Source organism: Mytilus californianus, unplaced genomic scaffold (genome assembly GCF_021869535.1).
Source record: "Mytilus californianus isolate M0D057914Y unplaced genomic scaffold, xbMytCali1.0.p SCAF_3, whole genome shotgun sequence".
NCBI lineage: Eukaryota > Metazoa > Mollusca > Bivalvia > Mytilida > Mytilidae > Mytilus > Mytilus californianus.
The window spans coordinates 111,169,803-111,185,616 of record NW_026262679.1 but is presented as its reverse complement, the minus strand read 5'-3'; the positions used below and the strand labels follow the sequence as shown (position 1 = coordinate 111,185,616).

General features: G+C 33.0%; 1 protein-coding gene across 7 annotated transcripts in view; it reads right to left on the bottom strand.

The window, feature by feature from the left end:
• LOC127735795 (uncharacterized) overlaps positions 1 to 15,814 on the bottom strand; it is a 216,451-nt gene that overhangs the window by 77,257 nt on the left and 123,380 nt on the right. For 6 of the 7 annotated variants that reach the window (XM_052246113.1, XM_052246115.1, XM_052246111.1 and 3 more), the window contains 10 exons: positions 14,773 to 14,909; positions 13,851 to 13,966; positions 12,687 to 12,748; positions 11,631 to 11,806; positions 10,305 to 10,428; positions 9,450 to 9,601; positions 8,760 to 8,874; positions 6,076 to 6,215; positions 1,501 to 1,603; positions 1,037 to 1,179 (listed from right to left, as the gene is read on the bottom strand). In XM_052246113.1, the coding sequence (XP_052102073.1) occupies positions 1,037 to 1,179; positions 1,501 to 1,603; positions 6,076 to 6,215; positions 8,760 to 8,874; positions 9,450 to 9,601; positions 10,305 to 10,428; positions 11,631 to 11,806; positions 12,687 to 12,748; positions 13,851 to 13,966; positions 14,773 to 14,909 (1,268 nt within the window). The remainder of the gene's footprint in view (positions 1 to 1,036; positions 1,180 to 1,500; positions 1,604 to 6,075; positions 6,216 to 8,759; positions 8,875 to 9,449; positions 9,602 to 10,304; positions 10,429 to 11,630; positions 11,807 to 12,686; positions 12,749 to 13,850; positions 13,967 to 14,772; positions 14,910 to 15,814) is intronic. The other variant, XM_052246118.1, reaches the window with a different exon arrangement.

Below are 15,814 nucleotides of genomic sequence, written 5' to 3'. Positions count from 1 at the left end.
ATATCCACATCTACGTAGTATGTCCTTATTATCTGAAAAGGTTTCATGAAATTCTGTTGTGTGGTTTGAGAGGAGTTGCGATGACAAAAGGTTGCAGTAGTATATTGGGCAAATAAGTTCAAAGGGGCGTAACTCCTGGAAAAAAATTGAATCGTAATTTCCTGTCGATATGCACATCTACGTAGTATGTCCTTATTATCTACAAAGTTTCATGAAATTTTGTTGTGTGGTTTCAGAGGAGTTGAGATGACAAACTGTTGCAGTAGTACATTAAAGTAAATAAGTTCAAAGGGGCGTAACTCCTAGAAAAAAATTGAATCATAATTTCCTGTCGATGTACACATCTACCTAGTATGTCCTTATTATTTACAAAGTTTCATGAAATTCTGTTGTGTGGTTTCAGAGGAGTTGCGATGACAAACTGTTGCAGAGGTATATTGAAACAAATAAGTTCAAAGGGGCGTAACTCCTAGAAAAAAAATTGAATCCTAATTTCCTGTCGATATCCACATCTACAAAGTATGTCCTTATTATCTGAAAAGGTTTCATGAAATTCTGTTGTGTGGTTTGAGAGGAGTTGCGATGACAAAAGGTTGCATTAGTATATTGGGTAAATAAGTTCAAAGGGGCATAACTCCTGGAAAAAAAATTGAATCGTAATTTCCTGTCGATATGCACATCTACGTAGTATGTCCTTATTATCTACAAAGTTTCATGAAATTTTGTAGTGTGGTTTCAGAGGAGTTGAGATGACAAACTGTTGCAGTAGTAAATTAAAGTAAATAAGTTCAAAGGGGCGTAACTTCCAGAAAAAATAATGAATAGTAATTTCCTGTCGATATGCACAACTACATAGTATGTCCTTATTATCTAAAAAGGTTTCATGAAATTCTGTTGTGTGGTTTGAGAGGAGTTGCGATGACAAGAAACAGGACTGACGGACTGACGGACGGACAGACGGACGGGTCAAAAACATTATACCCTCTGCAACTCGTTGCGTGGGGTATAATAACTATTGAATTGAATATGAACATACCGTAACATGAAGACAGATTAAATCCCCCTATAGGGTTAAGCCCAAGAGCATTCCAGGGCTCTTTCTCAATGGCAGTTATAATATGTTCTGGTGAACAGACCCTGGAGTTGTAGACTGTACAGGATATTATATCCATTAGAACACTGTAAAATATTTATAACACATATTGTAATTTAGAAATGTTTGCTGTGTTTCTATTATTGCAAAAATTGTGACATGATAAGTTTTGCAGAAATAAAAATCACATTTTCAGTTTTGAAATAAAGTGTAAATTTGGTCACAAATTAATCTACTCCCATTTGGCATCAAACTACAGGCACAGTTACAGAAAAAAAATTTTCATCAAAAATTAAATTTCATGTTTTTACTGAATACAAAACCCCTCTAAATTCAGTTACTCAGAGACATGATACTTTTGTAATATTCAAAATGATTTAATATATCATTACTTCATATTCACTTACCTGCATCTTCTGCTCTGGTCCACAACTTTCAGGTGATTCATGGTACTGCTGCAGTAACTACTTACTGTATGTCTAATGTAACCAATACTAGCACAGTCAACAACTGAAAGGAGAGATAGGGATTTCTATGGGATGAATATTTCAAAACTTTCCAATAAGAATAGACAATGAATAACTTTAATAAGAAGACAACTGTTTGTTATTCATACTTCATATTTTGTACTATGTTTATTAGTCATATAACTGAAAAGTGTTGGCAAATATTAAATTATATCTGGTAATTTTAAAATTCTACGACTGGTGATTGACTGTATATAATGCTGAAGCACTTTGGCTATATTGTGGCAGCCAGATTTTATTGGTGGAGGGAAGCCAGAGTGCCCGAGAGATCTCTGGGCCTTGGGTGTGAAAATTGGCAATCCTAGTTAATCAGAATTTGACTCGAAAGCACCCGACAAGTGCAGGGTTTTGAACTCACAACCTCAGTGATGACAGGCTAGTGATACTGTAAACTACTTAGACCACTTGTTCACCAAGACTCCTTTTAAATACTAGATAATGTTCTAATACTTAAAGGATATGATACCAAGCATATACAGATAGTATTCAAACATCAATTTGTCAATGATAAAAAACAAAATTAATGTCACAGAAGCAGAGATGTAATGACAAACTGTTGCAGTAGTATATTAAGGCCAAAATTCTAAATTCAATAGTGTGTGGAAACGAAAAAATTTGCAATTTTCCAAACTATAAAGGGGCATAACTCTAGAACGGAACGTGACTTACTGCCCAAATTCCAACTCTGTCTGCAAGTCTTGGTTCTTAGCATTGTGTATGAGTGTAATAAAATTTGGATGAGGAAAACTTAAGTTAGAGTGCGGAAACAAAAATGGGATGGATGAAAGGACGGTCAAGGGTACCACTTAATGCCCCCATTAGCTACGGCAGGGGCATAAAAATTGAATCATAATTTCCTGTCGATATGCACATCAACATAGTATGTTCTATTTATCTACAAAGTTTCATGAAATTCTGTTGTGTGGTTTCAGAGGATTTGTGATGACAAACTGTTGCAGTAGTTTATTAAGGCCAAAAGTTTAAGTTAAAAAAAAAATTTAATCATAATTTTCTGTCCATTTGCACATCTACATAGTATCTCCTTTGACCTAGAGTTTCATGAAATTCTGTTATGTGGTTTCAGAGCAGTTGCGATGACAAGAACAGAACTGACTGACAACTGATAAACAATCGGGTCCCTGTAAAGTGAGAAACGGAACAGAAACGAAACAGAGCGAAACGAAACGAAACAGAGCGAAACGAAACGAAACATGGCGAAACGAAACGAAACACGGCGAAACGAAACGAGACATGTAATTTGAGAAACGAAACACAACGAAACGGAACAAATTCTGTATTTTAAGGAACGACCCATAGAAAATCTTCCTAAGATCAATGCGGGTTTAGAAGGCCCTTTTGATCGAAAACATCTAGCTGTTTGCTTAAAGATCGTCAATATGGACAATTACGCCCCTTTTCTTAAAGCCTGGGTCTGTCTCTTGATTTGTTTTTTACAGAAGATCTGATTTAATCTCGAAGACACATTACATAATGGGCTTAATTCCACTAATTGCTGAACTACGAAAAGAACGCAATACTTACACTTTATATTTGTCTATTCTTTATAGTCCCACACATTGTTATCGTTAATAATATTATGAACTATTAGTACGTATAACTTTTCATTCGATCACATCTGTTAATATCTTATGCATGTCTTATCTGCTTTGCAACAAAATAAAAGAAGGAGAATGTCATGGCATGGACTGCCATAATAAAAAAATCTCTTCAACTTAAAAAAAAGTATAAACGAAAAAAAAACAACAAGTATATGTATCCGTAGGACAGTATGACTTGCTTAAAATATCAAATTTTCATGCTCATTGAATTCCTAATTTGGCAAATATTTCAAAAAGACCATTTTATAATGAACATGTGTATAGTTTCAAGTTGACGTGGACACAACTCCATTGTAATTGAATCTATGATAGCAAACAACATAAACCTAGTATTGGACGGACGGACTGACGGACGGCAGCACATATCAGAAAATATTATGCCCCACTACCGTAGTGGCATCAAAATCCTAATCACTAAGGAAAGAATGGCCAATTTTGTTTCAGGCGTATATTCAGACGATCCACAGTAACGGCCATTCTAATTACAATGTTTCCTCATTGTTGCACGTGACAAGAAGCCTTAATTTTAGAACAGACTCTAGCATAGCTGACGCACCTAAGTCTCGCATTAAACAAAAAAGTGTATTAATTGCAACTAATGCACGATGATACCCATGTAAATGGTGGGTTATTTTTTCTAAGTTGAATGGAATATTCGGTGTTGGTAACGAAGAAGACCAAGATCCGGCTTTGCAATTGTAGTAGCCTAAAAAAATACCAAAGGACGCACTGAATCTGAACAGAAAACAGATGGAGTTATAATAACTGATGGATGAATAGTATTCCATGTTTGATTTAAACAGCCATTAACAATAAGAAAAGGATGAATGACATAAATGTTTATATTCTTAATGCTGAATATCAATATGTATCATTTATCTTCTTAATGTTGTATGCTGCTGTTTTGTCATTAAAGTAGGAAACGGTTTATAGTATGTCATGTTACTATTCGACTCAGGATGGGTTTGTCTGAGAGCTTGACATAATGAATAAACGCTTGTCTATTGTTGACTATAAACTCTAGATGCCTTTCGATGGTTTGTGTTGATGTGTTGCTGTCTCATTGACTTTCACCTAACATTAAAAAAAATAAAGATTGAGTGGGTATATTTTGGTCTGTTTATTTTAGTTTTAGAGAAGGCAATATTCAAACTTGACCGTTTACTGTTGCAGTGTTTTTGTCCAATCAGAAGAATATATTAACATCTATCGGCAGTTCATACATTACTCTTATTCCGTTATATTTTTGAGATGATAGTAATGTTCAATAAAATAAGGAAGTTGAATGGGTATAAAATGATACTACTAAATTGATGAAATAACTATATATTGTAACAATCTTGTGTACTTTCAAAAACCTTGGACTCCCTTCGTCAGGCCAAACTGTTGTGTGCCAAGGCTTTTCCTCTTACACTCACAATCGTCTTCAGCGATAATGTTTACATTTTTGATTCGTCAAACAAGGAAAACAATGTACATTTACACATCTTTTTACTACATGAAGTTTAAAATGAATTTACATCAAATTAATTATCATGGAACCAAACAAAATATTGCAACAAAATAAAAAAAAATCACACAAACAACTCTTTTGTTCAAATTAATAGTCACATAAAAACGGGAAACAGTTTAAAGCTTTACCCCATGTGATGTCAGTTTAACTAATAAAGTGTCCGGTATGATATCTTTGCATTCATTAGCGATGGCAATATCTGTAAGCGTGAAGTCTGGAAACTTGTTTGTTACGCATGGTTTCTTGAGGTGAAAATATGCGAACTGCCATTTTTTCTTCATTTCACCTGATACTTTGTATTCGCGCTGACAATACACCCTTATGATCATTCTGTTTTTATCTTCGTCTCGTTCAAACTTTCGTGAACAGCCATAGCAAATGCTTGCTTTTGTTTGAAAAAGATAAAGTATTTCAAACTTTGTTTTTTCAACTTCCTCAAATTTTTCCAAATCATCAACAACTGCCGCTAATGATTTGGTATCTACAACCAAGGGAGTTCGTTGAACAGAAGGTTCCTCTCTGACTGATGTTGCTGGTACTGGGGCTCTTCCGCCGCGTCTTGGCTTAGAAATCTTCTTCTTTCCACCTCTAGTCCCTTCAAAAATTATATCAGATAATGCATTGGCCACTATTTCCTTGCTTCGCCATGCAATATACTTAGCTAAAACGCCCAAAAAAGTCGGCTCCAGCCACGGCATGTGAACAGATTTTCACGTTGTTGTATACAGGACAGTCATTACAAACGACTCGACCCTTACTAGTAGTAGTAACTAAATGAGGCTTACCAAATGAGTCGAGTGAATGTCTTTGATCTATTATTGTCGGCGGAGATAAAGCCAAAAAAACATCGGATCTCACGCTTCAATATTCTTTGATGGGTTGTAATTAATTTTGGAGAGAAGTAACCTTTTGGAACATCAAAAACATTACATGCATTTATTTAATTTACAAAATATATGAAAAGGACATCACTAACATTCATAGACGAAAATGAAAAAAAAAAAAATCCGTTCCTTAAAATACAGAATTTGTTCCGTTTCGTTGTGTTTCGTTTCTCAAATTACATGTTTCGTTTCGTTTCGCCATGTTTCGTTTCGTTTCGCTCTGTTTCGTTTCGTTTCGCTCTGTTTCGTTTCTGTTCCGTTTCTCACTTTACCGGGACCCTAAACAATCAGACAGACGTATGGACTGACTGATGGACAGACGAGTCAAAAACATTATACCCTACACAACTTTGTTGCAAAAGGTATAATTAAACATTCAGACTTATAATTGACATTTATTCATAAAAAACTTATTAAGATTATTATTTTGAATGTTTACCTCCATAGCACTGAAGAGCTTCAAAATTACCAGGTACAACAGCTTTAAACATAGGTAATTCTACAATCTTCTTTACCATGTCAGTTCTATCACATTGAGGTAACAATCCACCCAAACAGTCAAAATAATTTGTAACTTGACTGAAAAATAAGATGTAACAATCCACCCAAACAGTCAAAATAATTTGTAACTTGGCTGAAAAATAAGATGCAACAATCCACCCAAACAGTCAAAATAATTTGTAACTTGACTGAAAAATAAGATGTAACAATCCACCCAAACAGTCAAAATAATTTGTAACTTGACTGAAAAATAAGATGTAACAATCCACTCAAACAGTCAAAATAATTTGTAACTTGACTGAAAAATAAGATGTAACAATCCACCCAAACAGTCAAAATAATTTGTAACTTGACTGAAAAATAAGATGTAACAATCCACCCAAACAGTCAAAAATAATTTGTAACTTGACTGAAAAATAAAAAGTGTCCCATCACATTGAGGTTAATATGTAGAAAACAGTCAAAATACATTATGACTTGTCTGAATAAATGATACTGTTCTGTAGCAGAGGTAACCATACACACTAAACAGTCAAAATAGTCTGTAAATTGTCTGAAAAAAGTGTCTTAGCACACTAAGATAATAATATACTAAAACAGTCAAAATAATCTATTACTTGTCAGAAAAATAAAGTGTTTAAAGACGTCAAGATAATCCCCCTTAAAGCAAAAAAAAAAAAAAAAAAAAAAAAAAAATTCAAAATAGTCTGTAATTTGAGTGAAGAATTAAATAAATTCACACAAATAGTTAAAATTCTGTTGTCAGTCTAATAAATTTTCTACTAACAGACCTATTTATACCTTTTTTATCATAATTAATGAATAAAAACAAAATTACCTAAGAATGGACAATGATAATACAAGGTAAAAGAGTATGTATTTTCATGATTAATTATTGCTTAGGTTTGCATCAGCACAGAACAGCTACATTGCAACAGTAACTTAATCAATATGCATATCAATAGCTTACAATAGCTCCTGTATTGATTTAAACATAAGGTAAATCATCAATTTAAACATAAAACAAGAGTGCACACGCTGAAATGTCTCGCCTTCTTTACTAATCATTGATATTATGTTGATAGTCCTAAATATAAAGCTTTATTACAACTGTCACATAAACTTAACATTAACCAAGTAAACTAAACATTGACCAATGAACCATGAAAATGAGGTCAAGGTCAGATGAACCATGCAAGGCAGGCATGTACAGCTAACAATTCTTCCATACAACAAATATGGTTGACCTATTGCTTATAGTTTAAGAAAAACAGACCAAAACACAAAAACTTAAAACTGAGCAATGAACCTTGAAAATGAGGTCAAGGTAAAAAAAAACCTGCGTGACTGACATATAGATTATAAAATATTTCCATACACCAAATGTAGTTGAACTATTGCATATAGTATTAGAAAAAAAGATCAAATCTCAAAAACTTAACTTTGACCACTGAACCATGAAAATGAGGTCAAGGTCAGATGACACCTGCCAGCTAGACATGTACGCCTTACAATCATTCCATACACCAAATATAGTAGACCTATTGCATACAGCATAAGAAAAACAGACCAAAACACAAAAACTCAACTATAACCACTGAACCATGAAAATGAGGTCAAGGTCAGATGACACCTGCCAGCTAGACATGTACACCTTACAATCCTTCCATACACCAAATATAGTAGACCTATTGCATACAGTATAAGAAAAACAGACCAAAACACAAAAACTTAACTATAACCACTGAACCATGAAAATGAGGTCAAGGTCAGATGACACCTGCCAGTTGGACATGTACACCTTACAGTCCTTCCATACACCGAATATACTAGACCTATTGCTTATAGTATCTGAGATATGGACTTGACCACCAAAACTTAATCTTGTTCAATGATCCATGAAATGAGGTCGAGGTCAAGTGAAAACTGTTTGACGGGCATGAGGACCTTGCAAGGTACGCACATACCAAATATAGTTATCCTATTACTTATAATAAGAGAGAATTTAACATTACAAAAAATCTTAACTTTTTTTTCAAGTAGTCACTGAACCATGAAAATGAGGTCAAGGACATTGGACATGTGACTGAGGGAAACTTCGTAACATGAGGCATCCATATACAAAGTATGAAGCATCCAGGTCTTCCACCCTCTAAAATATAAAGCTTTTAAGAAGTTAGCTAAAGCCACCGCCGCCGTAGCCGCCGGATCACTATCCCTATGTCGAGCTTTCTGCGACAAAAGTCGCAGGCTCGACAAAAACTATCAAGTTGTATAGGCAAAAACTGTAAAAAGATAATATATATCTTACAATTAAAATGCCTGTTAAGTCAAAAGTTTAAACATATCATTTTAACATTTTTATGAGACTACATCCATACAGAGAGTAACTGGGATCTTATCACAAATCATTTTACTGTAGATTCATTTATTTTTCGTGGACCAAAGAAAAATGGTACTTCCATGGATATTTGATTACATAGTTTTGCCAAAGTCTGCATACAAGTCAATAGAAAATTTATACCTCATTGATCAGTTCAATTTGTGGGTCATGTATACTCGTGAAAATTGATATCCCTTGAAAAATAATTAATCCTTAGTATTCTTAGACAATCAACTTACCTGCAAGGAATCATTGGTATGAAATGGAAATAAAAAATGGCAATAGAACATGTAGTGTTTACAGCTGCTACTTCTAAATTCTTTGGGTCATTACATATATCTTTATCATTGGATACTGAAAAGAAAAAATGTCCATCATATTGCTCAACTCTTGTTAACTTATTTGAAGGTAACAAAGCAAAAGAAAACTCAAAATTATTTAACATGAAAACATTTTGACAAAGTTATTTTCCTTTTTGTAAATAGTTTCAACAATATTTTGTCAGTAAATGGTAGTTGACATCTATGTCAAAGCTAATTTGTGTTAAGCTTTTTAGGATGTAAAATACTATTGTATATATATGCAAAGGGGAGATTTCATTTCAGTTGGGGTCAGGTAAACAAAAGTTAGATTAAATACTTTAAATAAAGAATTATTATTATTATTATTATTAATACAAAATATTCTATTTGTTATAATAACTGATACCCTGTTTAGCTAGGAAGTTTAGAAAGTAAATTCAAAGGACAGTTTAGGCCATTTCAAGTCAGTCAGAACTAATGATCAAAGACACTATTGATATTGGTCCCAAATTTTCAAGTAATTAAAAGTTTCTTTTAATTCTAGATGGACATCCCTTACCCAATAAAGAGATTTTCCTTCCATCACCCTAATAGACTAAACAATCTAAAGGACAAACAATATCTTACTTCTACAAGCTCTGAGTTGTGAATCCTTTATATTAGGTAAGAATGCTGTTATAGTGTATGGTATCCAGGAAGCTAATGATGTTCTTTTACATTCCTTGCCAGTTTTCTCTATTTGTGCAGCCTGTATACAACCTAAGTACATTTCATAGATACTGAAAAATAATGTACTTATGTTAAGTCATATTCCATTGTTGGGCCTCATAGCAAAAAAACCTTTTCTATGCTTCAAAATATTCATTCATACACAGGCTAAATAGTTCTGTAGGGGGCAATCCATCATAATGCTAGACATATTTTTACAGTGGTCGAAAGTAGTGCTAACATAATCCATAATAGGTGCTAGTCATTTGTATGAAAACAATTCATAAACCATCTTATTCTCCATACATCTCTCAATTCATGTCTCCTTATTACTCATTGTATTTTCAAACTTGTCTTGGTCTGCCCTTAATGTAGGTCACTGCCATCTAGTGACAGTTTATTTGCTGTCTTTACATCATTGTCAAATATTCAAATGTTTACAACATTATCATTAAAACTCTACAACATGAAACTTAAAATGAGTTTCCCAATAATATAACTAAAACATTAGCCAGGGATCATTTACGAAAATTGATTATAAGTACCAGATTTTTGTCTAAATAATATCAGAGTGTTTTAAAAGTGTAACATTTCATGATAACTTTAGTACTCATACGACTATCAATACATGTGTAGTCATTTAAAACTGAATTTTCAGATGGTTGAATTTCACTGTACATCTTTAATAGTCTGGCTACTAGTGAATTTCAGAATCTAATGCATTCTGAGCATTCATTTAATTGCAGGCAGATCAATGTTTCATTAACTATTTACCTGCATAAGAAGTCTTGATCTATATCTGTTTTGTTGAAAAAACTAAACCAACCCATACCACATGCATCAGGGAAGACTATTTTATCGGAATAAACTGCACACACATCAGTCGTCTGGTTTTCATCTATAAAATACCACCATTTTAATATATATATATATTATATACAGTACTGATAAAACAAGAAATAATGCAGCTAAAAAAAACTGTTATTATCCTGGAAAAAACTTATTACTTTTATACCATTTGTATTTTTTTCATTTTACAAAAAATATTAAAAAAAATTATCTTTAAGATTTCTAATTTTCCTATTGAAGATCTTTTTAATTTTTTTTTAACTCCAAGAAATCTGATAACAAATTGTATATTTGAGTGTCCTAAGTACATCTACAACTACCTATACACATAAAACCTGTTATATTGTGGATAAATTCATTGTCATGGATCAGGAAATTTGTCATAACTATCTGTATAACAAGAGTGCACACTAAAATGTCTTGCCTGCATTACTGATAATGATTGATTTTATGTTGAAAATCTTTCAGATAAAAATTAACTACAAGTACCACATACATGTAAACTTAACATTATCCATGTAAATGAATTAAAAGTCAAATGACCCCGGCCAGATGGACATGTACATCTTATATTCATTCCATACACCAAACATAGTTAATTTACTGCATATAGAAACTGGCACCACAAAAACTTAACATTGATCAATGAACCATGAAAATGGTGTCATAGTCAGAGGAATCTCACATAACAAGGATGTACACAATACATCATTCCATACACCAAATACAGTTGACCTACTCCATATAGTATCTGAGATAAAGACCTAAACATGAAAACTTAACTTTGACATTAAACCATGAAAATGAGGTCAAAGTCAGAATCCTGCAAGACAGAAATAAACACTTCAAAATCAATATATGCACTAAATATAGTCGACCTATTGCTTATAGTAATCAAGAAACAGGCCTATAGTATGCCCTTTAGTTACCCGTCAAATACATCGGTAAATATACCTGTTTTGGATTTAACAATAACTCTATATTTATCGGCAACCTTTATCAAATCAAGCTGTGACCTTGGGTCACCTCTAACTAATAAAATGTTAACTTTACCTTCTTTGGATACAACAATAACACTATCTGGATCTGCAACCTTTATCAAATCAAGCTGTGACCTTGGGTCACCTCTAACTAATGAAATGTTAAATTTACCTGCTTTGGATACAACAATAACACTATCTGGATCTGCAACCTTTATCATATCAAGCTGTGACCTTGGGTCACCTCTAACTAATAAAATGTTAACTTTACCTTCTTTGGATACAACAATAACACTATCTGGATCTGCAACCTTTATCAAATCAAACTCTGTCTTAGGATCACTCTTGACTTGAAGAATCATTTGTACTGTGCCTGATTTGACTTCTGATGTCCTCAGTTGAAGATTATAATATTTAAGCGAAAATACTGCTATTACACTGCCTTCTCTGTAAATAAATAGAATATATAAATGAATAAATACCAGTAAACACCAATTTTATCTGGCATAAAAATGCATATAAATCTTCATGCTGAAAATAATGGTAAGAATTATCTTAATGGAACATTTCTCAGTCTCAATAAAATTGCAGAAAAATCCACAGGTTTTTAAGAAATGACAATTGTGATTGGCAGGTATTTTGATAAAATGTACAATAAAATTGAGAATGGCAATGGGGAATGTGTCAAAGAGACAACAAACTAACCAAAGAGTATTTTCTATCTATTTATATATTCATGGACTAATTTTAAACCAATTACATATAAGAACACATGACATTTACTACAAAAAAAATTCCATATTCAAATGTACATTCATGTTTTTTAATTTGCATGCAATTCAATGAAAATACAGTAAAATCAGAAATTAGTGCCTGCATTTATCATTGTGATTTTAAAGAATGGACAAAAAAATGAAAGATTAATTATTGCAATTTCAACAAAATCTGCATTCAGATATATGTTTCCGATATAAGAATCGGAGTTCTTACTATTGCGATACACTCGCAGCTGCATTAATATTATTGACATTAATAAAAACCTTGCAATAATTTTTGAATTTACAATATTTATCAGAGTAAGAAGTTTCTGTCTGGTATATGCCTGTTGTCCATATGTCAGATATGGATTATCCAGCCCTTCTGCCCATCTGCCACAACTGTCACCATCTTGTTAGCATGCCTTTGTCTCACATTTTGTGAAATTCGACTAGAATCAAATGCTGTATTATTTTACTAGCCAATAAGAAGGCTTCAAGAAATTATTTTGCTATACATACAAAATATAAAATAACAATTTTTAATAACGAATTCAATGGATAAAACAAACCTTAGTTCTATAACTTTTAATGATTCAACGTAAACACTGTCATTTCCAGTATATGTGATGATCTGAATAAAAAACAATAAAATTAGTCCACCAATAGTCCATTTGCCAATTACCGATTAGATTCTTTTATTACATACTTTTAACACAAATTGCTTTTCTTTGTCAATCATAGACTGGTTCTATACCAGAACAAATTTGCTTCTGTCTATGCAAAGCATGACAGGTTGAAAGTCATATATCTGTGTTATATCCAATTTAAAAAAATAACTACTAGTCTAAAATATTTTAGCTTAAAAAATTAAAAGCTTTGACAAACATTAAGGTTACACACATTACGCTGAGATAAATTTGGTCTTTGCAATAGCTCTCCATTGTCAATAAAAATTAAGAATTCTGAGTTGTATGGTACATACCTGCTGTACAAGTTTAATCTCCTACTCTGGAATTCTGAGTTGTATGTAACATACCAGTTGTACAAGTCTGGTCTCCTAACCTGAGAATTCAGAGTTGTATGTAACACACCTTTTGTACAAGTCTGGTCTCCTAACCTGAGAATACTGAGTTGTATGTAACACACCTGTTGTACAAGTCTGGTCTCCTAACCTGAGAATTCTAAGTAGTATGTTACATACCTGTTGTATAAGTCTGGTCTCCTACTTTGAGAATTCAGAGTTGTATGTTACATACCTGTTGTAAAAGTCTGGTCTCCTACTCAGAGAATTCTGAGTTGTATATACCTGTTGTACAAGTTTGGTCTCCTACTATGTGAATTCTGAGTTGTTTGACCCTGTAGTATAAGTCTAGTCTCCTACTCTGAGAATTCTGAGTTGTATGTAACATACCTGCTGTACAAGTCTGGTCTCCTAACCTGAGAATTCTGAGTTGTATGTTACATACCTGTTGTACAAGTCTGGTCTCCTACTCTGAGAATTCTGAGTTGTATGTAACATACCAGTTGTACAAGTCTGGTCTCCTACTCTGAGAATTCTGAGTTGTATATTACATACCTGTTGTACAAGTCTGGTCTCCTCTGAGAATTCTGAGTTGTATGTTACATACCTGTTGTACAAGTCTGGTCTCCTACTCTGAGAATACTGAGTTGTACATACCTGTTTTACAAGTCTAGTCTCCTAACCTGAGAATTCTAAGTTGTATATTACATACCTGTTGTACAAGTCTGGTCTCTAATTCCATGGCTACTGTACTTTCTAAATCAGCATACTCTGGCTTCCAGGTAATATTGTATTTGATGGTGATTTCAAATAAATTTGAAGTTTCAGCTGTCAATAAAATTAACTTATATTCAATTCACTGACCTGTTAAAGGCTATTCAAAGTACTAACTACAACGCCTACTAACTGACGAGCCTCTCAAAAATGAATTTTCTCCCATTTTAGTTCATTCATTCCAAATACAAATTAATAAAATAACAGTTGGCATATGTGATCTCAAAAATTAATCTCTTTTAAGCTTGTATAATTAAATGTTTCAATTAGCTTATCTTTTCAATGGAACAGGTAATCAGGAAATGACTTTGAAGTTTAGTATTTTTTATTATACTGTATCTAGATCACTTTTAAAAGTGCAGCCCTAATTTTGCAATTAACCGAATTTGTTTCCAACTTGACTTGAGTTTGAAGGATTTGCAATAGTATTTAGCACATTAGCAACCTGACAAGCTGAAACTGCTGGTCTTTTAGTAGAGTTAAGATTGGTGGGCTAATGTGCATCTTCCCATCAACAATTACAAGTGACTGTCAAAAAGTGCCATTTTCCTTGACCTCCATTTTTTTATAATTTAAAAAGATATTGAAATTTGAAAATAATTTGATTCTTAAGTTACAGGTGGAGCAACATGCATGAAAACCTGGTAAATGCAGAGTCTGAATGATAATAACTTTTCACCAGCAGTTTACATTTATCTAATTGTTTACTTCTGTATAAAAAATAATTAAGAGATGTAATGTAATGCTAGACAAGTCAAATTAACCATAGCATGAAAGTAATTTACAGGGAGATCTAGCAATTTCAAATATTCAAAGATGCTTTTTTTACATAAAAGTGTTTTTTTTTCAGGACATTTTACCTGGCACGCATGTGAGTATATCAAAACCCTGTGGTATATAGCTGGTAAAATTTGATGTGACTAAGGTCTCTGCAACATCTCTGATAGTACATGATGGAAAACTCATAGCTGTACAGTTGATAAACATGAGCCAGATTCTGTAAAAAAAATATTTTAAATAGTGGTAGTGGTGAACAAATTTTCAAAATTGGGTGAAGTCACTGAGATATTTCATTTAAGTCATTTTCCTGTGTCTGTTCTGTGCATTTTTCTTCACTGTTAGTGGTTTTACTTTGATGACTGTAACTATTGTCCTGAGGCGTAGCCAAGGATTATTGTTGTATCTGAGGAGACTATAAACTTACTATTCCACGAATATCCAGTCAGTAAGTATTTTATTATACTGAAAGAGACAACAGACACAAAGTTATGCCAAGGGCCACAGCTGACCAAAATTCACTTTCACATTTGTAACAGACAACAGACACATAGCGATGAATATTATCCCATTGTAAATATGCATTACAAAAACAATCAGGCAATTGTAGGTTTAAAACTTAAGCTCAACAACAGAACAGCAATTTCAAAAAATTCTTTGATCTGTTATAACTATTTGTTCAGACGACGGATTTTGTGTTTTTGGCATCCTTGTCCTTAATTAATTATTCCAGATCTCAATTGGAAAGTGACGCAAATTGCCCTGACTGAGTCATTATCCTGTAATCTGAGGCCACTTGGTGTGTGTTCAAACAACTCGGGAATCGAGGTTAATTATCATTGATAATAGTCCCGAATGAATTGTTTTTAAAAAAACCTGTTAAGCTGCAGTTGAAATTCCGCAAAATGTAATGATGCTTGCCGTCAAATAGTTTCATTAAGGGCAAATAGTTGGAAACTATTGACCTGTCAAATAGTTGGAAACTATTGACCTGTCAAATAGTTCAACACCTGCAATTTGAAAAATAGTGAAAATATTGTGTACTTATTTTTGTATAGAAAATGATAGCTGAGGTATAATAAATACAAACTATGTTATTTCTGTATAAAACTCATTCAAAATTGT